This window comes from Hypanus sabinus, unplaced genomic scaffold (genome assembly GCF_030144855.1).
Source record: "Hypanus sabinus isolate sHypSab1 unplaced genomic scaffold, sHypSab1.hap1 scaffold_375, whole genome shotgun sequence".
Taxonomy (NCBI): domain Eukaryota; kingdom Metazoa; phylum Chordata; class Chondrichthyes; order Myliobatiformes; family Dasyatidae; genus Hypanus; species Hypanus sabinus.
The window spans coordinates 396,599-422,141 of record NW_026781268.1 but is presented as its reverse complement, the minus strand read 5'-3'; the positions used below and the strand labels follow the sequence as shown (position 1 = coordinate 422,141).

At 45.5% G+C, this 25,543-nt stretch overlaps 2 protein-coding genes across 2 annotated transcripts; both read left to right on the top strand.

Annotated features, from left to right (window-relative positions):
• Positions 1 to 14,984: 14,984 nt before the first annotated feature.
• LOC132388662 (NACHT, LRR and PYD domains-containing protein 3-like) lies at positions 14,985 to 22,525 on the top strand. Its single transcript, XM_059961038.1, has 4 exons — positions 14,985 to 15,232; positions 15,332 to 15,382; positions 20,790 to 21,238; positions 22,469 to 22,525. The coding sequence occupies exons 1-4, from the start codon at positions 15,127 to 15,129 to the stop codon at positions 22,523 to 22,525; spliced, it is 663 nt and encodes a 220-aa protein (XP_059817021.1). The 5' UTR covers positions 14,985 to 15,126.
• Positions 22,526 to 22,727: 202 nt separating this feature from the next.
• Positions 22,728 to 24,743, top strand: LOC132388663 (ribonuclease inhibitor-like). The gene is made up of 4 exons (XM_059961040.1): positions 22,728 to 22,849; positions 23,558 to 23,644; positions 23,799 to 23,966; positions 24,131 to 24,743. Exons 1-4 carry the CDS (start codon positions 22,761 to 22,763, stop codon positions 24,240 to 24,242), a joined length of 456 nt encoding a protein of 151 aa, XP_059817023.1. The 5' UTR covers positions 22,728 to 22,760; the 3' UTR covers positions 24,243 to 24,743.
• Positions 24,744 to 25,543: the final 800 nt, after the last annotated feature.

Here is a 25,543-nt window from a genome sequence, read left to right as displayed (position 1 = left end):
CCATCATATTTACCTTCTAAAGTGAACCACCTCACACCTATCTGGGTCGAACTCCATCTTCCGCTTCTCAGCCCAGTTTCGCTTCCAATCGGGGTCCCGCTACAACCTCGACAGCCCTCCAAACTATCCACAATACCCCTAAGCTTTGTGTCATCAGAAAATGTTCTGACCTATCCCTCCACTTCCTCAGCCAGGTCCTTTATAAAACTTACGAGGAGAAGTGGTGCCAGAACAGATCCCTGAGGAACAGCACTAGTCAGCGACGTCCAGGCAGAATATGACCCATCTACAAACAATTTTGCGTTCTGTGAGCAATACATTTCTGAATCCACAAAGCAATGTCCGCTTGTATCCCATGCCTCCTTAATTTCTCAATAAGCCCTGCATGGGTTCCTCATCAAGTGCCTTGCTGAAATCCACTACATCTACATCTACTGCTCTACCTCTGTAAATGTGTTTCGTCACATCCTCAGAAAATTCAATCAGGCCGGTAAGGCACGACCTGCCTTTGCCAAAGCCAAGCTGTCTATTCGTAATAATTTCATGCCTCTCCAAATGTTCATAAATTCATGAAACAGAGCATGTGAAGTTGATTGCCTTATTTCCTATTTTCAGTTAGTTCTGCTGAGCCAGTTCCTCCATCACCAGGGTGACAGCCCTGAACATATTTATCGCTCTCTGGACACCGCCCCTCAGTGACCTCAGGAACCGGTGTGGGTGCCCGGATGCCTTGAGCATTCACTGTATGGAATATATAACGTTTCTGGCGCAGTAAAGAGATAACTAATGAATGTAGGGATTGCATTCATGCAAATCTGTTTAGGATGTCACAAACAGGGTTCAGCAGCGATCACTCCCTCCAGGATTCCCTTGTTCATTCATACCTCCTCATTAATCTTCTTCCAGATATTTATCCCTGCATGAGCCTAAGTGCTACACCTGCCGTACCAATCCTCCCTCACCTCCATTCAGAGACACAAAACAGTCCTTCCGGGTGAGGCAACACTTCATCTGTGAACCTATTGCTGGGGTCATTTATTGTGTCCCGTGCTCCCGATGCGGCCTCCTTTACATTGGTGAGACCCGCCATCAATTGGGAGACCGTTTCATCGAGCATCTCTGTATCATCTGCCACAAGGGGGAATTTGCAGTGGCCAAACGTTTTAATTCTGATTCCCATTCCGACGTTTCGATCAATGGCCTCCTTTTGAGAAAGATGAAACCGCCCTCCGGGTGGAGGAGCAACACCTTAGTGATCGTCTTCACATAAAACAAACACAAAGGCCGGCAGATGTGTGGAGACGGAAGGGATCGAGGGAATGTGGATCGGACAGGAACATGTGGCTGAAATGGGAGAGCAGCCGCCATCTTGTTGATGGTTATGGGGGCTGAATGGCCTCCTCCTCCTGTTTCTCACTTGATGTTTCAGTGTTCCTGTCCAGTGAGGCTCCGGAGGAATGTGAATAGAAATGAGTGTTTATAAACGTAAAAGTGATTTCAATGAAACCTGCACAATTCTTCTTCGGGTGGGAATTCAGTGTCGGACCGGGATGAGAATTGATCCAGTAACTCTGAGAATCGAGTGGTGGAGCGATGGGGACGGGGAAGATGCAGAGGGAGAGATTAAAAATGTAGCAGAGCTGAGTATGAAATAATACAGGGAATGCGGCAGGTAGGTCGGGCAGCGTGTGAGGAGCGAGGAGCAGAGTCACCGGTTTCTCGCTCCCATTTCAAACGCAGATCTGCAGCATCCGATGTTTTCGCTTCCGAGGCCCCGCCCCCGCTCTTCACAGTCTCCGGATGGGCGGGGGTTTTCTTTCCGTTCTCAGTTGAAGCTGATCGTCTGTGGGGAGCCGGTGGAAGGATCTCATTGCTCTCCGGACAAATTGATGATGTTCTCATCGGTCAGTATTGAGGCTGGTCACTGGGTTGAACGCAACCGAAAATTTCCCATCGGTGAGTACTGAAGCCGATCCCGGGGGCGGGGAACCTCATTTTGGGCAGAGAGTCACGTTAATTTCCTCGAACTGGCGGCCTCGTCCCGCTTCCTGGACACAACCTGTCGTGGTCGATCCGGGTTATGGGACCTTCACACCGAACCGCCTGAGATGAGCTGCCGCTCAGCCCCCGGTGTTCTGGTCCCAGGAGCGGGATGAGGTGTTGATGCCGAGACTGAACCCATCCATTAAGATGTACCTGTTGAACTTTACCTCCATCACCCGGCCCGGTACCGGATCCAAACTTCACCTGGATCGACTCCTGGGGCCGATAATTGTTTTACATATTTCCAGCACAATGGAAGCGGTTGTTCGGCCTGTTGTGTACTTGCAGACAGAGAGGGTTAACCAGAGTAATCGCACCCTCGGGACACTGCTCCACGTGTATGAGTAGCTTAATCTTTTACCGTTCAGACAGAACAGTGAGATCCAGATCTCTCACTTCCTCTCGGTGGACTGGGAAGTTTATTTCTATCTTCTTTTCATTGCTACGACTTGCCGAAATGCTGACAGTGTTTCCCGATATCCGGTCCCATTAATGCGAGAATTAAGTCTTGTTCATTTATCTGGGTTTCCCGGAAATGTGTACACTCCATCCAGAATTTCCAAAGGAGCAACCCAGGCTGTCTAATATTCCTACACGATTGAAATGGGGAATCTTTATTTTGTTTTCCATGTACAGAGGTTGAATGAAAATCGTGTGTCCTGTATTCTCCACGCAGATCAATACATTACAACAGTACATTGAGGTAAAACAAATCATTCTGGTTACAGAGATAGTGCAGTGCAGGTAGATATGTGGTGCAAGGTCACATCGATTTAGACTGTGAGGTCAGGAGTCCACTCATCACACTGTTCGCTTCTAACAGCAGAATGGACACCGTCCTTGAGCCCGGTGGCATGTTTCTGTTTTATTTTATCTTCGCCCCGATGGGAGGGTGAGAAGTGAGAATGTTCAGTTTTGTGGGAATCTTTCATTATATTGGCTGTTTTACTGAGGCAGTGGGAAGTGTAGACAGAGTCCATGGAGGGGAGGTTCGTTTCTATGATGTGCTCAGCTGAGTCCACAGTTCTCCGCTATTTCAAACAGTTAAATGAAGAGCAGTATCCGTATGAAGATGAGAAGTATCGGGATGAGATTCATTCTGCGGTGAATTGTTACAGCTTGTAGAGTAGAAAATGACATATTCTACTCTACAAAATGATTTGTTTTTACCTCACAGTGAATCCCACGTGACCGAACCTTTCCAATCAGCTGCCATGCGAGATCTTGTTACAGACTTTACGGAAGTTCAGATGAACAACATCACTGCCCAACTTCACCCAACTCCCTAGTTTACTCTTAAATAATCTCCAAAATACTTGACAGATATGATGTCCTACTGGACAGTGTAGACGGTGATTTCCACATAACCAATGCCGCACCGCCCGAGACTTCAGCTTCACTGCAGACTGAGAAAATTCTGATCCGGCTGCAGAATTACCAACCTGGACTGAAGCCCGTATACTGCCAGTTCCGTATCCTCAGAGTCACCAGCCCAATATCATCACCCGTACAAAGACGCTTTGTTGCCGGTGATTTGCCGTGGTGTTCCTGCCATTTCCGATTCACAGTCTGAGGTGGAATTGGAACCGAATGACCCTCTGCCGGGGCCGGTGCTCAAGCTGGTTCCCCGGTCTGTATAGAGGATGCGGATATACTTCAGACTGATCCCACCAGCTAAACCGAGCACATTTGATCACAACCTTCCTGCTGTGTGGGATCTTGCCCAGCACAGCTGGCTGCCATATTTCCAGCAGCATAGCAGGAACAAAATGTAAAATTATGAAGTAGAAAATGCTGGGAACTCAGTACATCAGACTACATCTCTGAAAGGACAAATGGTGGAAGACCCAGTTCCAGAACTGAGACTGTCCGAGGTGCTGCCGATCTGCTGAGCATTTGCCAGTATTTTCTCCTCCTTACAAATTTCCTGCAACTGTAGTATATTCTCCTTCATTTTAATGCACAGATCGCAACTGATTGCCACTCTAGACTAGAAATGCCACGCCACCCTAACCAATTTGAAAGTTCTGAGTTCATTGCGACCCTGGTGTGATACATCCCATACAATCCTTTCCTCCCACTATCACTCTGTTACATATGCTCCCGAGGTCACTGTCTCTACCCTGAGAAGCGGTGACCACAAGCGATAAAAAAAATTGTAATACCTGCTGCAGCTCTGATGGACTGTACCCTGGAAACAGTGGATGGGCGCAGGTGGTCCAAGATATTTGGAAATGTTTGCCTCACTTTAAAAACAAAACAGTGTTCTCCTTTGAACCCCAATTAATGTTTGACCATCATGTTAGTATTATTTTTTTTTGCTACAGAGCAGCAGAACTGATCACACCTGTCTTCAAAATGGGTAAACGGGCGAGCAAGGAAAGTGTTCCAGTGACGTCAACATCGCGAAAGGACACCGGTCTGTTGCCGAACTATTTTAATTTATAAATATTCTGCTGTTTCTGCATCTGGGTTTAATTCAATATCGGCAATTCACAAAATATTTGTTAAAACTTAGCAGAGAAATGAGAGAGAAAGAGTTGACATCTCTGGGGGAAACACAGTCACACGTGGAAGGAGTACAGTTACCGTCTGCTCCTGCTCCTCTAACAGATTGTAATGCACATTAAAATAGCGACTTCCTCCAGAAGACAAGACATTCTGCAGATGTTGAATGTTTTGGGCAACAAAAAGACACACAAAATATTGGCAGAACTCAGCAGGTCAGGCAACATCCATGGAGAGGGATAAACAGTTGACGTCTAAGAAAGTAATGTGACAATATCTAGAATTTCTGTCCCCTCATTTCCAGTCCGATGAAGGGCCCTGGCCTGAAACGTAGATTGTCTATCACCCTCCATAGATGCTGCCTGACCTGATGAGTTCTCCCAGCATTTAATGAGATGTTCCAGAGGTTTGCTGAGGAAGGATTCACAAGGCAGGCAGACAGTAACCCAGAGCATAGCGATGGTGAAGAGCAGTACCAGGACAGTCATGGTGATGGGTTACTATATTCCCAGGAATAAGCAATATTTTGCAGACAGAGAGGTATATTCCCGGGGACAAGGAAGAGCAGCCTCCATCAGACAGAACACTGCTGCCCGAAACCGTTCCACACCGGGATTTGACACCAGTCTGCACCCCCAACCCCTGCCTGGTGTCACCTGTGCGTCCCCGCACCGGAATATGACGTCACGTGTGCACTTCAGTACGTCACACTGGCGCTGTGACGGTTGAGCTTTACCGGCTAAGGGAAGAATTACCTAAAGCACCCACACCACCCCACAGTCAATAGAGGAGTTACACTATTCCCTTTGGTGCGAAGCAATGTCAGTCACTGGTTACACCCAATAGCGGAGACGGGCCAGCCGAGAGGGCATTACCCCAGCTGAGCACATATCACGCTCGCGCCTGAATCCCCGTCAAACCGGAACAAACCTCAAAGAAATTGACCTGCATTTTGAAATATTTCCATTTCCCTCCGAGGGAAGTTGGGGGTGCTTATGACGCACATCGGGCGGCCGGAATCTGATGTATCGCTGAGCGGTAGGAGGAGACCGCTCGGCCTATTGTCTTGATGCCGGCTCCCTGAGCAGATAGGGATCCCAGCAGAAGGAGGAAGGAGAGGGAATTAACTGAGAGGATATATATGGTGTGAGGGTTTGGATAGGATAGGGTCTGAGAGATTGTTTGTCCCAGTCGTGGATTAGGGAGCAGGATGGGGGAAAGGAGCCCATTGACAGCGGGAAAGAGACATGAGGGGCTCGTCTATGGAAATGTGAGAGCCCAAGAAGGTGGCGAGAAGAGATATTCACCACTTCGGTGGGAAAACTATGGCAGACTGTATTCTCATATTGTTAGTTTCATAGATTGTATAATTACTGTTCCGTGTGTTATCTGAATGTAATTGCCTGTGATGCTGCTACACGTTAGTGTTTCTTTGTACCTGTACCTTCCCGGACTTGCTCACTTGGTAACAAATTCAACAGGACCTGAGAAAACTTAGTGAGATTTGATTAGTGATGATCATCTTGGCACCTCGGTAGGTCAAATATAAAGAACATAGAGCATTGAAATCTACAGGCCCTTCTGCTCACAATGTTGTGCCGACCATGTAACCTACTCTAACAAATGACTAGAATTTCCTTGCATCATAGCCCTTTATTTTTATAAGCTCCATGTATCTATCCAAGAGTCTCTTAAAAGACCCTATTGTATCCGCCTCTGTCACCATCGCACTCACCTACTCCTGACATGCTCCTTGTACCTACATCTCTTAATACAATGCTCCCTCATGATAGCCATTTCAACCTTGGGAGGAAAAAGAAAACTTCTGTCTATCGAAACAATCAAAGCCTCTCATCTTATGCACCTCTGTCAGGTCACCACTCGTCCTCCATCGCTTCAAGGAGAAAATACCAATTTCCTCAACCTGTTCTCATCAGGCATGCTCCCTAATCCAGACAACATCCTTGTAAATCTCCTCTGCACTCTTTCTTTTGCATCCCTTTCGTTTCCTGTAGAGAAATGACCAGAACTAAACACAGTACTCTCAAGTGGAGTCTGATCAAAGGCTTAATGAGCTGTAACATTACCTCACGCTCTTGAACTCAATCCCATTGCTGATGAATGCCAACACACCACTTGCGTTCTTAACAACACTGTCAATGTGTGCAGCATATTTGAGTGTTCTATCAACACAGACATTAAGATCTCACTGAGCCTCCACATTGCCGAGAGTCTCCCCATTAATATTACATTCTGTTTTCAAATTTGACCTACCGAAATGAACCATATCACGCTTATCAGTATTGAATTCCATCTGCCACTTCTCTGCCCAGTTCTGCATCCTATCAGGGTTGCACTATACCATCTGACAATCATGCAGATGCTCCCCAACAATCCAAACTTTCGTGTCATCAGCAAAGTTACTAACCCATCCTTCAACTTCCTCATCCAGGTCATTTGTAAAAATCACAAAGAGAAGGGGTCCCAGAACAGATCCCAATGTAACAGTATTAATCACCATCATCCATGCAGAATACGAATCATCTACAACCGACCTTTGTCTTCTGTGGGCATGCCAATTTTGGCTTAACAAATCATATCTCCTTGAATCCAATACCTCATTATTTTCCGAATGAGCCTTCCATGGGGAACCTTAGCTAATGTCTTACTGCAATCCATATACAGTACTTCCACTGGTCTACCTTCATCAATGTCTTTCGTAACATGCTAACAGAATCCCATCAGGTTCATAAGGCATGACCTGCCCTCGGCAAAGCCATAACTACTATCTCTAATCAGATTATGTCTCTCCAAATGCTCGTAAACCCAGCCTCTCAGAATCTTCACCAAAACTTTCCCACCACTGAAGAGTCTCACAGGTCTATAATTTCCTGAGTTATCTCTAATCCCTTTCTTGAACAAGGGAGCAACATTTGCAAACTTCCAATCCTCTGGTACTTCTCCCCTCATAATTGATGATGCAAAGATCATCGTCAGAAGCTTAGCAATCTCCTCCCTCGATTTCTACAATCGCATGGGGTATATCTCGTTCAGTCCTGGCGAATTATCTAAGTTCATACATTTCAAGAGCTTCAGCGCATGCTCTTTCTTATACGCTCATGCGATTCATTCCGCGGTAAGTCATCTTCATTATTGCCAAGCTCATATTCATTGCTGAATACTGAAGCAAAATACTCAGTATCTCAACATATTTAAATGATGATCTGTTGAGAATGTAGCAGTGAAATTTAACCAAGTTAATTTGCCAATGCTAGCGACCTCCCCACGGATTTGTTATACTTGCATGACGCGGCCTCAACTCCAATGCTGATTGTTACAAAACTCGGTGATATGTATTGGTTCCTTTATTACCAATCGGCAAACATACAACAGTGAAGCGATGAAACTGAAGTGTACCCAGGTGTACATTCATCGTATTTGAGAGGATAATAACAAGTTAAATTACATTCGTCAGTCCCCAGCATTGTACTGCCCGGAACAAAGCACAAGTATGTACCTGATTCCCTTTGCGTTTTTCACACCGCCACTGTTGCGACTAGTTATCATATAAAGCATCATAAATACACAACGCAGATTACAATGCTGATATAGAACAGATACATTGCTCCTACCCTCTGGCTCAGCTCCGATTCAGGGTCATCCTCTTGAAATATTAACATTCCGTCTTCTGAATAATTCCAGCATTTTATATTATTTAATTAACGATTTTTCCCAGCAGGCTGTTTTGAAGTATGGCATGTCGACATTTTGCTTAACATGGTGTCATATAAAGAACTAACTGATAATAGACAGGTGATACACTGAAAGAAATCTTAACTGAGTTTTGTTGCTAATAATGGTCTTAAAGGCCTACCGGAAGAACTATAGCTGTTCAGGACAAGATGTCACGATGCTTTTTGTGACATTGCATTGTTCAGGATGTCAGAGTATTTCTTTATTGATATAAATCAATTGTTAACCCAGGGTATGTTAAACTGAAAGGAGACGGTGAGAATCAGGTGTGACTGAGAAATCTGTATAATCCAGTCACGAGAGAATAGAAGTCTCCTCGTCAGCAGAAATGTTTCAGGCCACACTGCTCTAACAGTTGTTCAGAGCGCCACCAGTAGTAGGAGGACCACAGCAGTCGGCACTGTCTGCTCAATCTGCCTTGCCATCCCGTAGTAGACACATCACTGCCGGTCCAGGATAAAAGATTGTTTCCTAAAAGGGTTTTGCCTGCAATATAGCGAGTAGATACCCCGGAGAAACACAGCACAGTGTACAAACCATGAAGAGCTCGAAAATGGTCATTGTGTGACTGTGGGTGGATGGGCGCATGTGGATCCGGCCGTGTGGTCTTTAATGGATAGGTCCAAGACATTTGGAGATGTTAGCCTTAGTTTAAAAACAAAACGGTGTTTTCCCTTAATCCTCAATTAATGTTTGACAGTCCTGTTACTTTTATCAACACAGCTGCAAAAGGGGAGTGAATGATTTCCAGTGACGTCAACATCGGGACAAATCACGGGCAGTTGGCGAACTATTTTAATTGATAAATACTCTGCTGTTTCTGCGTCTCGGTTTAACTCAACATCGGCAATTCACAAAATATTTGTGAAATCTGAGCAGAGAGATGAGAGAGAGAGAGTTAACATCTCTGGGGGAAACACAGTCACACGTGGAAGGAGTACAGTTACCGTCTGCTCCTGCTCCTCTGACAGATTGTGATGCACATTAAACTAGCGAGTTACTCCAGTAGACAAGATATTCTGCAGATGTTGAATGTTTTGGGCAACAAAAAGACACACAAAATATTGGCAGAACTCAGCAGGTCAGGCAGCATCCATGGACAGGAATAAACAGTTGACGTCTGAGAAAGTAATGTGACAATATCTAGAATTTCTGTCCCCTCATTTCCAGTCCGATGAAGGGCCCTGGCCTGAAACGTAGATTGTCTATCACCCTCCATAGATGCTGCCTGACCTGATGAGTTCTCCCAGCATTTAATGAGATGTTCCAGAGGTTTGCTGAGGAAGGATTCACAAGGCAGGCTGAGAGTAACCCAGAACAAAGTGGTGGTGATGGGCAGTAACAGGACAGTCATGATGAAGGGTTACTATATTCCCAAGAATAAGCAGAGACTGGAAAAGACAGGTGTATTCCCGGGGACGAGAAAGAGCAGCCTTCAACAGATGCAACACCCTAACCCGAGCCTGTTCCAGACCGGGATCTGACACCACTCTGCGCCCCCTCCTGCCTGCTGTCACGTGTTCGTTCCCCACACCTGACCTGGATATGATGTCACGTGTGCACTTATTTATGCCACTCTGGCGCTGAGACGGTTGAGTTTTATCGGCAAAGGGAACAATTAACTGAAGCACTCACCAACTCCACAGTCAGCAGCGGAGTTACACTGTTACACTCTTCCCATTGGTGCGGGGCATTGTCAGTTACTTTTTACACCTAATAGCGATTGGCCAGCTGAGTGGGCCGTTGAGAGGGCCGCTGAGTACATCTCATACTCCTGCCGCGAACGCTCCGTCAAAGCGGAACAAATCCCAACGTAATTTTTGAATTACTTGAATTATTTCCCTTTCCCTCCGAGGGAAGTTGGGGGTGCTTATGAAGCATCTCCTGCGGTCGTAGTCTGAAGTATCGCTGAACGGTAGGAGGGGACTGCTCGGCCCAGTGACTTGATACCGGCTGCCTGGGGAGTTAGGGAACCCAGCAGAAGGAGGAGGGAGAGCGAATTAACTGAGATGATAAATATGGTGTGAGGGGATCGATAGGATAGGGTCTGAGAGATTGTTTATACCGGTCGTGGATTAGGGAGCAGGATGGGGGAAGGAGCCCATTGACAGCGGGGAAGAGGCATGAGGGGCTCGTCCATGGATACGTGAGAGTCCAGGAAGGTGGCAATAGGAGATATTCACCACTTCGGTGGGCTAACTGTGGGAGACAGTAGTCTCATATTGTTAGTGACACAGAATTGTATCATTAATGCTCTGTGAATTATCTGAATGTACTTGCCTGTGATGTTGCTACACGTCAGTGTTTCTCTGTACCTGTACCTTCCCGTACTTGATCACCTGGAGAAATTCAACAGGACCTGAGAAATCTCAGTGAGATTTGATTAGTGATGACCATCTTGGCAGCTCGGTAGATAAAATGTAAAGAACAAATAACCTAGAAATATAAAGCACATTACAGGCCCTTCATACCACAATGTTGTGCTGATCATGTGACCTACTCTAGTGATTGACCAGAATTTCCTTGCAGCATAGCCCTTTATTTTTATAAGCATGAACCAATCTAAGAGTCTCTTGGAAGCCCCTATTGTATCTGCCTCTGCCACCGTCGCTGCCAGTGCATTCCACGCACCCACCCCATCTGTGTGAAAATCGTACCCCTGACATCCCCCTTGTACCTAATTCCAAGCACCATAATACTAAGTTCCCTCTTGTTATGCACTTCAACCATGGGAAAAGCCTCTGGCTATCAACATAACCAATGCCTCTCATCTTGTACACCTGTCAGGTCATCTCTCATCCTCCATTGCATCAAGAAGAACATGCCAAGGTTGCTCAAACTATTCTCATCAGGCATGCTCCCCAATTCAAACAACATTCTTGTAAATCTCCTCCGCACCCTCTCTATATCAGCCATATTGTTTCCTGTAGTGAGGTGACCAGCACTGAACACAGTGCTCCCAAATGGAGTCTAATCAATGTCTTAGAACAGATGGAACACTATTACAATGGAACACTATTAGTCAGAATCATCCATGCTGAATATGAACCATCTAGAACCGACCTATGCCGTCTATTGGCATGCCAATTCTGGATTCACAAAGCAAGGTCTCCTTGGATCCCATACCTTATTATTTTCTGAATGACCCTTCCACGGGATACCTTAGCTAATGTCTTACTGAAATCCGTATACAGTACTTCCACTGCTCTACCTTCATCAATGAGTTTTGTTACATCCTCAAAGAATTCAGTCAGGTTCACAAGGCATGAACTGCCCTCGGCAAAGCCGAGCTGACTATCTCCAATCGGGTTATCTTTCTCCAAATGTTCATACATCCTGCTTCTCAGGATCTTCTTCAAAACTTGCCCACCACTGAAATGAGACTCAGTGGTTCATAATTTCCTGAGTTATCTCTACTCTCTTTCTTAAACAATAGAGTAACATTCGCAACCTTCTAATCCTCTGGTACTTCTCCCCACCTAGTGTATGATGCAAACATCATCGTCTGAAGCCTAGCAATCTCCTCCCTCGATTACTACAGTAGAATGGGGTAGATCTCGTACAATCCCGGTGACTTATCTAACTTAGTACCTTTCAAAAGATCCAGCACATGCTCTTTCTCAAAGTCCATACAGTCATGCGTTTCAGTTTGCTGGAAGCCATCCCCACAATTGCCAAGGTCCTGTTCGCTGGTGAATGCTCAATCAAAATACTCAGTATCTCAGAATATTTACATGATCGGTAGGTTCAGAAACATCTGCTTCGACTGTAACAGTGAAATTTAACCAAGCAATTTGCCATTGCTGGCGACCCCCCACGGATTTGTTATACTTGCATGACATGCCCTCAGTTCCAATGCTGATCGTTACAAAAGTCGGTGATATGTATTCGATCCTTTATTATCCTGATTGCAAACATACAATCGTGAGGCGATGAAACTAAAATGCACCCAAGTTTAAGTTTTTCGTATTTGAGTGGATAATGGCCATATATGACATTCATCAGCCCCCAGCTGTGTACGGCACCTAACAAAGCAGAAATATGTAACCGATTCCCTTTGTGTTTAGCACCCCCCCCACCACCACTGATGCGACTCGTTAACATAAAAAGTATCATCAATACATAACGCAGAATACAATGCTGATACATGGCTCCTACACACAGGCTCAGCTCTGATCCAGGGTCTTCCACCTGAAATATTAACATACTCTCTGTCTTGTTGAATAACTCCAGCATCTTATTTTATTTATGTTAATGACTTTTCCCAACTTGTTGTTTTGGATGTATGGCATGTTGACATTGTGCTTATCAAGGTGTCATATAACTAACTATCTGATAATAGCCAGGTGATATGCTCAAAGAAATCTTAACCGAGTTTTGCTGCTAATAATGCTCCTGAAGTCCTGCCGGAAAAAAGACTATAGTGATTCAGGACCAGATGTCACGATGCTATGGGCGACATTGCGTTGTTGAGGTTGTCAGAGTGTTTCTCTCTCGATACAAATCATATATTGCCATAGGTGTCAGTGCCAGGCGATATTCACCTGAAAGAAGATGATGAGAATCTGTTGTGACGAGAGGAATAGATGTCTCAACGTCAGCAGAAATGGTGTAGCAGTTGTCCATAGCGCCATCAGTGGTAGGAGGGCCAAAACAGTGGGCGCTGCCTGCTCAATCTGCCTTGCCATTCCGTAGACGCATCACTCCTGGCCCAGGACACAAGATTGGTTCCAAAAAGCGAGTAATATAGCGAGTGGATACCCTGAAGAATCCTGCCCCAGTGTATATTCCATGGAGAGAGCGGAAATAGACAATGTGTGCGTGTGAGTAGATTGTTGCAGCTGGACCAGACCATGTCAGGGCTTCAGTGGACAGGCCCAAGATGTTTCGAAGTGTTTGCCTTAGTTTACAAACAAAACAGTGTTCTCCTTTAAATCCCAATGAATGTTTGACCTTCCTGTTATTTGTTTTTGTTACAGAGCAGCAAAAACTGATCACAGCTGTCCACAAAATGGATCAAAGTGCGAGCAGTGGAGGAGTTCCAATGACGTCAACATGCGGAAAGGACACGGGTATGTTGACTAATTATTTTAATTTATAAATATTCTGCTGATTCTGCGTCTGGGTTTAATTCAAAATCAGCAATTCACAAAATATTTGTGAAAACTGAGCAGAGAGTTAACATCTCTGGGGGAGCCACAGTCACACGTGGAAGGAGTAGAGTTACTGTCCGCTCCTGCTCCTCTTAACAGATTGTGATGCACATTAAAAGAGCGAGTTACTCCAGAAGACAAGACATTCTGCAGATACAGACAGTTTAAAGAAACACAAAGGCACACAAAATATTGGCAGAACCCAGCAGGTCAGGCAACATCCATAAAAAGGGCTAAATATATGACGTTTTGTATCAGAACCACAAGGAATAGAAATGAAGCAATATCGAGAATTTCTGTCCCCTCATTTCCAGTCCGATGAAGCGCCATGGCCCAAAACGTTGATTGTTTATTCTCCTCCATAGATGCTGCCTGACCTGCTGAGTACCTGCAGCATTTTGTGAGAAATCCCAGAGATTTGCTGAGGAAGGGGTTGAGCAGGCAGGCAGACAGTAACCCAGAGCAAAGCGGTGGTGATGGGCAGTACCAGGAGAGTGATGGTGATGGGTTACTATAGTCTCAGGAATAAGCAGAGTCCTTTCCAAACAGAGAGGTATATTCTCAGGGACACGAAAGAGCAGCCCTCAACAGATGCAACTATACACCCTGCCCTAACCTCATCCATCGGCGCCCCATCTCCCCAGGCCGCATCCATGCTCTACCATCTTGAGTCCCGCGCCTGTCTCTTCCCCCCTCTCGTCCCCCCTCCCCCCATCCTCGCCAAATACATCTCGGATCATGCACCATCTTTAGTTTCCTGAGAGAAAGTTGCTGTCTAATTGAACGTTGGTAATTCCCCCCCCCACCTCCCCTATTTCCCATCTCAGGTTCGGGCTTGATGATCACCGAGCTCCTGGCAAGCTGGGGCGATTTCCAGCTGCTGCAGTTGACGGACTTCTACCGGGACAGGCTGGAACAGGCGATGGAAGGAGGGGTGCACGGAGTGAGCCTGGCGTTAACGGCCGAGAATCAATTCAGTGGAGAGGAACATCGGGTGAGTGGGAGGGAGAATGAGTTTGAGTTTTTCAACATCACCGGACACTGGGTGTAGGAATTCTGACTCATTGGATATTAGAATAGATAATTGAACAACTGGGAAATAAATACCATAAAAACTAGAATCTGAACCAGTGATGGAAAGGGGTGAAAAGACCCCTCGGACTGGTGGGTAGCTGCTCAGTGTTCAGAGGGAGTTGAGCAGCTAACAGTTGTGTGGGCTTACAGTATTAAATGGAAATATGACAGCAGGTTTCGGTTTGCGGCGTGACGGCAGGATGTCAGTGAGGAGTGAATTCTTTCTTCATCTGTGATCATTATTTTCTGATTTCTGTTTTTACACCATCAAATCCGGTTATTTATGGATTTGGAGCCACGTCAATGGAGCGGTCACAGACCAGCCAGAATCTCATTGACTGGTGGACCAGGTTCACGGTGAATGTCCCTCCGTGTACTCTGCACTCAGAATGCACAGTCCATGTCCAGACAGGATCAGCACCCGTCCGGATGACTGCTCAGTGTGATCCCGTTACAGAGCACATCATTTACTTCTCATTCTCTGTGTGAATCTGTCAGTCCCCAATATGTTCACTGTTACTCTTCACAGAAAATCTCTGATCTCGCTGATAAGGGAGAGCTGGCGGACAGTTCTAAACTCCTCCTGAGCCTGGTGATGGAGAGAGGCTCCCGCGCCCGGAGGGTGATGTGGGAAACCTTTGTTAAAATGCGGATTGGTGTCACCCAGTTTGACAAAATTCTGAAAGAAATACAGGAACATGGTGAGATAGTATCACAGATGAATTTAATTTTGGATTTAAACCTTACACACTTTATGAGTTTATACATTTCAATTCCTCAAATTGTTTAAATCCGAACAGGTTGTGTTCCGGTTCGTCTACGCGTTTCAGAGATTCCCAGAGAGCTGAAGGGTAAGTGAGAAATCGCTGTTTCCATCAATGGCTGATCCTATGCAGGGTCATATCGTTGTTGTGCCACCAGTAAAATGTTGGCTGCGTGACATGGGAAATGTTTTCGTGGAGTGAGAGTTTTCAAAGGACATTATACAGAGCAATGCAGAGATTTGTGGGAGTTTGCTGAAAGGGATCACTCCTCTCTAAGTCCGGCAACTACCGATCCTTCCACAGGGGTCAGAATGTAGAAGAGGACGATCTGAGGAGCGAAACAATGGGAAATTTCTTCCTCCGAAAGGTGAATCACTTTTCCTACAACCACCCAGCCCCCGGCACAGCCCTTATCCTAAATCACTTTTCTAAAATCCCTCAGAACCTACAGGTAATCATTTTTCGAACCGAGAGTCCATTGAAGTCTTCTTCACAGAATACCAATGATAGCAACAATTTAATTTGAAAATCAGCTAACAGTACACTAGTCTGTTCAACGCGGAGCAGCATATGAACCCACTCAGTTCACACCTGCACTCCCCTACTGCAAACACTGCTACAGTTATCCAGTTCAATATCCCACTCAATAATCCTGGGAATTCCATCAGGAAACGGTATTAGTGAGGGTGAGCTAGCAGACAAAATCCTCAGCTCAGTCCAGAGTATCTGAAGTTCATGTCTGCCAGTTTGTATGATGGACCCTGTGGAAGGATAATAGATGGGAATTAGGACAGAGAAACCAAGTGTTGTGGAATTGCGGCAAGGAAGGTGGAAAGGACAACATATCTATAAATAATATTGCAATTAATTAAATTGTGGTCGACTGGATAAGAGACTCACTGCAACCGTAAGCACTTTGTGTCGGTGAAAATGGAGCCCAGGGCAGAGCATGGGCTTAGAGATTGTAATTTGTCATAATAGCAGAATGAGTAGGATCACTCAGCTGCACAATTAACAGAGGAAAAAGCGAAAGCAAGACAGTTATTGCAAAAGTTATTAATCTTATAGTAGCCCATGTTTTATCTGATTATTTGAAGCTCTTGAACAGATACATAAAGAAAACCTTGGATAGATCTCTGGTTCAGCGCCTTACATTTCCAAGAACAACTTCCAAAAATGTTAATTTACATATGGAACCGGAGATAGATGAATCATGAAGTTTACAAACTGTTCATGTTTCTCTCACCTCTGTAAATGCTCTTCCAGACAATAACCCACCCACCTCCCAGTATCCCTGCACCATGGATTTGGTAATTCTGTACAATTTGCCAGCAGACTTCTTCTTCACTGTTCTTCATGTTGTTTGCCAAGGGATGCGACACGGCAGTGAAACACCAACACCTATTTCTCAATACAAAACAGATTCGCTCCCTGACTGTTGAAGAACATCATTTTTATGACTCACATTCTCCAAAGTAGTTTTCCAGTAGTCTAAAGTAGTTCTCTAAAGTAAATCATAGTTTTCCTACTCTCCCAACCTCATCCAAATACATTGAATAGAGAGCCCACACACCCTTGACAGGGTCCTACACATTGTAAGAGCCCACACAAACCTGGCAGAGTTCTGACACACTGTGAGACCACCACACATACCTGATGGGTTCCCGACACACTGTGAGACCCCGTACGCCCCTGGCGGGGTCTGAAACACTGAGACACCACCACCCGGACAGGTTCCTCAGACACTGTTAGATGCCGCATACTCCTGGTAGGATCCTGACATATTGGATTGTCAGAAAGCTTACCCATTTCCGTTGATCGTGCATGACCTGCTGAGCTGCTCCAGCACTTTTTGTGTGTGTTTCTTTGGATTTCCAGCATCTGCAGAAATTCTGAAGTTTAACCTTTTAAAAGTCTGTCTTCAGCTGTAACGTAGCTGCAAGTAACTGTTCTGACACTTCATCCAGACCCCGCCTTATATTGAAAACTGCCTTTCGCTAATTCAGGACCTCAATATTCAGGGCATTTCCATCCTTTTCCATAACCGAAGCCCATGATTTCCATGTCCAGAATGTTCTCCACTGACACTTCAAACACTTGTCCAGCTGTATGATCTCCTGTGAAGTAGGGTCGTAGGAAGGTACAGGGTCTGCTAATGAACAGAGCAGGGTGAATGAACACGATGGGATTTCTGGTTCTGTCTGCGGTTGTTTCGGTGGAGAGAAACTTGAGCTGAACCTGGAGAGTGGATCAGCACATGGAATTGAATTGAATTGATTATTACTTATGGCTTCCATTTACATGAGGAGTAGAAATCTTTACAATACATCTCCATCTAAATGTACAATGTGCAATTTTTAACAATTTATAATAAAAGTATGTACAACAGGACAGCCAATATAAAGTAGAATTACAGTTGCGTCAGCACAAATTAATCAGTCTGATGGCCTGGTGGAAGAAACTGTACCAGAGCTGTTGGTCCTGATTTTTATGCTGTGGTACGTTTTCCTGGATGGATCGGATCCCCATTGATTCTTCAGGACTTTTAAAAACCCTATCTTTGTAAATGTCCTTAATAGTGGAAAGTTCACATCTACAGATTCGCTGGGTTGTCCACACCACTCTCTACAGGGTCCTGCGACTCTAGGAAGTACAGTTCCCATGCCAGGCAGTGAGGCAGCCAGTCAGGATGCTCTCAGTTGTGCCCGTATAAAAAAAAATTAGGGTTTTGGAGGGAGGGCATACGAATTTTTTTCAACCGTCTGAGTTGGAAGAGGCGCTGTTATGCCGTTTTCACCACACTGCCGGTATGTGCAGATCGTGTGAGATCCTCAGTGATGTTTATGTTGAGGAACTTTAAGCTGTTCATCCTCTCAACCCCGGATCCATTGATGTCAATCGCGGTTAGCCTGTATCCATTTCTCCTGTCGTCCACAATCAGCTCCGTTGTTTTTGCGATGTTGAGGGAGAGATTGTTTTCTTGACACCACTATGTCAGGGTGATGACTTCTCTGTAGGCTGCTTCATTATTATTTGAGATTTGGCCAACCACTGTACTTTCGCCGATAAAACTACTGCGTAGATTGGAGCTGTGGGTGGCGATACACAGTCAAATGTGCTGTTATGAGAACCTGGTTGAGAAAGACAGAATTGGCAGCCTGATATTCCAGAGTTCTGATGTTTTTGATTTGAGGGTGAGATAACGTTGTTGGAGAGGCTTAATAACTGACCTGGGGAATTTCAAAGCTGCGCTCAGAGACGACGCGCTGGGGAGTTCAAGTACTTATACATATGGGAAAAGGTCGACAATAAGACAGATGCAATTACTGGTGGGTTTTTGCTAAACATCTCCAAGTACTCATCAGGGGACAGAGGAACTGATATGTAGGCGAAGTCTGGAAAGATACAAACGCGGCAATTTTATTGTAGTGGGTAATTTTAACTTTCCATGTGTGACTGAGGACCTAAAATATCATGTCCCATTGCTCCTTACGAGAGGGGAAGCCATCCTGAAGCAGGTATTGGGACATGAACCTGCATGGTGCTCGGGTTTCACTGGAAGAGCTTTTGGGAGCAGTAAGCACAACTCCAGTTCTGAGATGGATATGGAAATTAATAAGTCTGCAGTATGGGGTTGTGGGGAAGTTAAATTGGGGGAAGGCAGAATAAATGATAGGGTTTAGATTGGGAGCAGCTGTTATTGAGCAAATTTCCCCCTGCATGTGGGAATCGACTAAATACCAGTTCGTCAGAATTTGGGACCTACATGTACCAACAGGGATTAATTACAAGACGGAAACATTCTGTGATTTGCGAGAGATGTTGTGAATGTACTCAGAAGAAGGAAGAAAGGGTCTATTAAGCTAAAGTGAGACTGAGTTGTGGAGAATGAGTTGGTTGGACAAGGAATCGAGCGAAATGTAATCAGTTTCAGATATGCACTGGAAAATGGAGTTCAAAGTAGAACAGTGTGAGATGTTGCTCTTCAGCAGGTGAAATGCATTGGGGAAGTATGGAGTAAATGTCAGGACAAACAACACTTGAAGTGTTTGAAGTGTCTGTGGAGAACATTCTGGACATGGAAATCATGGGCCTCGGATGGATGGAAATGCCCTGAATATTGAGGTCCTGAATTAGCGGAAGGCAGATGTCAATATAAGGCGGGGTCTGGATGAAGTGTCAGAACAGTTACTTGCAGCTACATTACAACTGAAGACAGACTTTTAAAAGGTTAAACTTCAGAATTTCTGCAGATGCTGGAAATCTAAAGAAACACACACAAAAAAGTGCTGGAGCAGCACTGCAGGTCATGCACGATCACCGGAAATGGATAAGTAGATGCACAGAGGAATGTTGGTGTCAATCACCATAGTTCTGTGAATGTGACAACACGTCAGTGAGGACATTGCCATATAACCCCCTTCACTGGATTGCAACTGTGTAAAACTTCTGCTTGGCTGCACCTGGATTATGGAGGCAATTCTGTCCCACATTACGGGAAGGATGAGGCGGCCTTGGACAGAGTACAAGGGGATTTACTGGAGTGCTGTCAGGATTAGAAGTTATCCTGCTTTACAAATTTTTTTGTTCCATTTGCCACATAGATCGATAGCATCCACTATGTCTCTTTCTCCGTAGATGCTGCCTGACCTATTGGGTATTTCTACACATACCCTTTAGGAGACAAGAGATGAAGTTCTGCAGCGTCAAACTATCTATTTTAGCAACTAAATGAGTTGTGCAGCATCTGTGCTGTTGTAAGGGAAAGAAATATCAATGTTTGATGTGCCCTGGATTTAGTGTGATGTAGAAACACTGACTCTCTCCAAGATGCTGACAACGACTCCCCCTCGTGTATACGAGCTAATCGGCAAGCAAGGTATTTTATATTAATCAACGTGGGGAGGGATATTCCGAGAGTTGTTGGGGGATTAGAAGACGCTTCCACAAGAACAACGGTAGCCTTTGCTGCAATGGGAGGGTGTCCCGTACGGGACAGTCGGTCACCAGACTAACAGGGAAATACTCACTTTCACAGCACAGTTAAAGTGGAATGTGAGGGTCTGATCTTTATGTTCAGATTCAGATTCACATTAAGTTTATTGTCATTTAGAAACCACAAATGCAATGCAGTTAAAAAAATGAGACAACGTTCCTCCAGAATGATATCACAAAAGTTTATGACAAAACAAACTACACCAGACAATCCCCGTAACGTTTGGCAATCCCCAATCCAGAGTCCGGAGAGGCTGCTGCGTATTAATATCGCGCTAGCGTCTTAGCACGTTCCTCGGAAAGAAGCTCCAAATCCAAATCATGTAGGCCATGATACACTGTCCAGTCAAGGCACTGTTAACCAAATTTACTTTACAGTACCAACATCCATAGATGAATTCATGTAATGCAGTAGCTTTGTGCTAACTCTTGTGTACTTAAATGCTCAGTGCTAACTTGCGGCATCTAACAGATTGACCACGATTTGTTCCCTTGGCAGATGTTCAACAGAAACACAAGGAGACCCTGCGGGCACAAACTGAAACACTGAGAGTGAACACGATCCTGATGAGGGAGAAGGAGAAGTTTTTCCAGCCGGTTGATCGATACGCTGAGCTCACGATCATTTCTACTGTTCGAGATCGGAGGCTGCTGGAACATGGAACAAGAGGCAGAGACCACGAGGAGTGGAGAGAAAAACTTCTCTGTGGACTCCTGGAAAAAATCACACCTGAACAATTATTCCAGAGCAGCTTTTCCCGGAGTAATACCAAGCCTGCATGTTCGGCAGCAGTGGCCGGAGTCACGGGAATCGGGAAAACAACAATGGTACAGAAGATTGTTTATGACTGGGCCACAGGGAAAATATACCAACGATTCCAGTTCATCTTCAGTTTCAAATTCCGAGAGTTAAACACGATCAATTGTATAATAACCCTCTCGAACCTGGTGCTGTTTTATTATCCTTACTTGAGGGATATTCTGGAATCACTGTGGAAGATCCCAGAGGTGTTGTTGTTTATATTTGATGGTTTGGATGAATTCAAGGACAGAATTAATTTTACTGACAGTCGGAGATGCAGAGAACCTCGATGCACATCCACAGACCCTGAATTCCAGTGCAAGGTGTCTGACATTGTGTACAGTTTAATCCAGGGCAAGCTGCTCCCAGGGTGTTCAGTGCTGGTGACCACCCGTCCCACTGCGTTACATTTATTGGAAAAATCGAAGATCAGTGTCTGGGCTGAAATCCTGGGATTTGTTGGTGAGGAACGGAAGGAATATTTCAGCAGGCATTTTGAAGATCAGACAGTGGCGGAAGCTGTTTTCAAACACGTGAAGGAGAACGAGATCCTGTACACCATGAGCTACAACCCCTCCTACTGCCGGATCCTCGCTCTAGCACTGGGCCCCTTCTTCACACAAAGAGTCAGTGACTCACAGCAAATTCCCAAGACCATCACTCAACTGTACTCCTACTATATTTACAACATCCTGAAAAACCACGGCCTTGAGATTGAGAACCACCGTGATGTGTTTCTCAGGGGTGGTCAGATGGCCTTCACCGGAGTGACCGAGAAGAGGATTGTGTTTACAGATAGAGATTTGATCAACAACAATCTGCAGCCTTCCCAGTTCCTGTCAGAGTTCCCGATGGAGCTTTTGGAGAGAGAGGTTTCTGCCCGGTGTGTGATGTACACATTCCCACACCTCACCATCCAAGAGTTTGTAGCTGCAGTCGCACAATTCCTGAATCCACATCCCGGGGATATCCTGAAATTCCTCACTGGAGCCCACAACACGGCAGATGGGCGATTTGAGGTATTTCTCCGTTTTGTTGCTGGTCTCTCCAACCCAATGACTGCTCGGGTCCTGGAAGAGTTTTTGGGCCCATTTCATCATGAAACAACCTGCCGGGTGATTGACTGGGTGAAGGAGGAGGTTAAACGTCAGAGTGGAAACACATGGAGCGAAGCTGGTAAAAGGAACCTCCTGAACACATTGCACTACCTGTTTGAGTCTCAGAATAGTGGACTGGCTCAGGCCGCGCTGGGACCAGTGGAACAACTTTCATTCAGTGGAATGAAACTGACCCCGGTTGACTGCGCGGTCCTGTCTCATGTCATCGGACTCTGTGATACAATAAAACACCTCGACCTGTGGAACTGTCACCTTCAGTGCGAAGGAATTCAGCGGCTGGGACCCGGGCTGCACAAGTGCCAGGATTTGAAGTAACTTGACTTATCTCGCACTCTGAACTGTGAAACTGTTCCATTGTGTTGTTTCAATGTAAATTAATTAGGGTAAAACTGTAGTAAATCAGATTGTGAAAAATGTGACAAATGCCCACCCGGTCAGTCAGTCATTCCCCAAGCACGCGAGGGTTCTGTGATTTCTTGTGAAGGGATGTTGGAGACTTCATCAGATCAGTGAACAACGGCCATTGGTTTAATGGTGGAAAATCACAGGAATGCCGAGCTTCTCGCTGCCTGTGACACGTCCATTGACATTGTTCCTTCTCGCTGTTACTGACAACCAGACCCACACTGACTGCAGCAGGTGGGTCAGAGATTCAGACCCCCTTCCCGAGAAGGACACGAGACCGTCAGCAGACTGTCCCAGTGAGAAGGAGAGAAATACCATTGAGAGATTGTCCTCCCCTGCCCATCTCCGTGTTTGACTATCACCATCACTTCACCTCTGTGACTGTGGTCACTACCAGATACCCAGAACCACTGGGGGCATCTCCTCTCCCGATTGTGAGCCTCAGTTCAGACCCATCCCTCCGGTGCTATCTATTTCTGGATCATCGCATCTTATTGAATTTTACTTATTTAACTTTTCCCATCGGTATCCTCCTGTGGGACCTCTTATCCTCGTAATCCTTCCTCCTGATGGATCTGTATTCCCCAGTCCCCTTGTACCTGCAAGTTCTATGTTCCTATCCCCTTTCCTCAGGTGGATTCTATTCCACAATCTCCCAGCATTTGACCCTGCCCCTTCCGATACTCTCAAGTCAGTACTTTTCTAACCATCCGGGAATGGGACAGAATATGTGGAGTTTACAGGGCCACATCGACAGACTAACTTACTGACATTCGGTGAATATCCTGGAGCTGGTCAGTGAGGGACATTGACAGTGATGGGAACTCCGATCAGTGATTTACTAAATGGATTAATGTTTCCTGAATTATCCGAGTGAGAGATATTCCCTCACACTCAACGTTTGAATCACTCTATTTATAAATTTGTCTGTTTTCTGTTTAGACTTGACTGGAATAAACTGGGAGATTCAGGAGTGAAACTGGTGTCTGCGGCTCTGAGGAACCCGGAGTGTAAAATACAGAAACTGTGGTAAGTACCAGACTGTGGGAGATTGTGTTCACAGTCACTGGGTGTCTGACACTAAACATTAATGTTATCAGTAATTGTGTCACTGATAAACTCTGGGGATTTGTACCGCCTCCTGTCTCTCTGTGTCCTTCACCCTCACTCTCTCTCCCTCCAGGCTGGACAATGTCGGTCTCACAGATTCTGGTGCCGAGGATCTCCTCTCCACTCTCACTGCAAGCCGATCACTGACGTTGCTAGACCTGGTATCAAACTCGCTCACGGACCGATCTGTCCCCGCTCTCCACCACCTCATATTGGCTCTCCCGAGTCTGGAGCGCATCGGGTGAGTGTTTGTTTTAATGATCAATGTGATAAAATATCAGCGGATCCGCGGGTTTTCTGGTGATATTTGTCTGTGAGTGTTGTTGAAACATTAACCCCAGGCCCTTGTTACTGAGACTGTTGTGTAATCTGTTTATTTCATCTTTATTCTTCCATCTGTTTCAGCCTGTGGGACAATCGGTTCAGTCGGACCGGGATGAAGGAACTGAGATCTCTGCAGCAACAAAGACCCCGACTGACTGTGATTCTGAATGAAAGTGGATCTGTGGTCATCTGAATGTGTGACCATACCAGCCCGTGAGATGGAGACATTCTGGCTTATTCCCCGCCCTCCCCTTTAATGCTGCTCTCCAGGTTTACTTCACGACGGTTCTAACGGACTCCTTGGCGCCGGCCGAGCATTCTGGTACGTCAGACGCAGGTTGGCCTCCTGCCCAGTGGCGCTTCTTCCTCCGGGTGACCGGGTTCTGAGCTCCCCCAAATCAGAGCTTGTGGAATTACAGACAGGAATATCCCGGGGACGGGTCGCAATCTGAGACACCAGTTTTCCAGGGTGGGATTATCTGGGGAGAGAATCCTTGTTGCTCAGTTTGGACAGAAGACGGTGCTTTCGGCAGTCCAGCTAATATCATAATGTTAAATTGAAAAATTCTCGGTAGTGACCCTGGATCTGCAGCGATTTCGGACACGGCCCTGCAGTGTGATTTTATAATCTTCGGTTCCCCGATGCAGAATGACGGTGAGAAAGGGGACTGATTATTCAACCTGTCACTCGTTGTCGCCGGTCAGTTAATTGTGTGTGACTCTGAGTGAATCGATTTACATTTGCCATGATGAAATCAATAAACCGCTGCAACTTCCTGTCTTGGTGTCAGACTTTGGTCTCATTCGAGAGGAAACAGTGACCTGGGGTTACTGCTGCCCCCTGTACCTGATGAACTGAAATAATACATGGTAAATGGTAGGGCATTGAGGAATGCAGTAGAACAGAGTGATCTAGCAATAATGCTGCATATTTCCCTGAAGGCGGAATCTCATGTGGATAGGGTGGAGAAGAAAGCTTTTGGTATGCTGGCCTTTATAAATCGGAGCATTGAGTATAGGCGTTGGGATGTAATGTAAAAATTGTACAAGGCATTGGTAAGGCCAAATTTGGAGTATTGTGTACAGTTTTTAACACCGAATTATAGGAAAGATGTCACCAAAACAGAGAGAGTACAGACAAGATTTACTAGAATGTTACCTGGGTTTTAACACCTAAGTTACAGGGAAAGGTTGAACAAGTTAGGTCTTTACTCTTTGGAGCGTAGAAGGTTCAGGGGGGACTTAATAGAGGATTTTAAAAGTATGAAGGAGATAGATGGAGATGACGTGGATAGGCATTTCCCATTGAGTGTAGGGGAGATTCAAACAAGAGGACACGAGTTGAGAGATAGGGGGCAAAAGTTTAGGGGTAACAGGAGGGGGAACTTCTTTACTCAGAGAGCGGTAGCAGTGAGGAATTATTTTCCAGTAGAAGTGGGAAACACAGGTTCGATTTTGTTTCTTCAAAACGGGATAGGAAAATAGGAAAGGAAT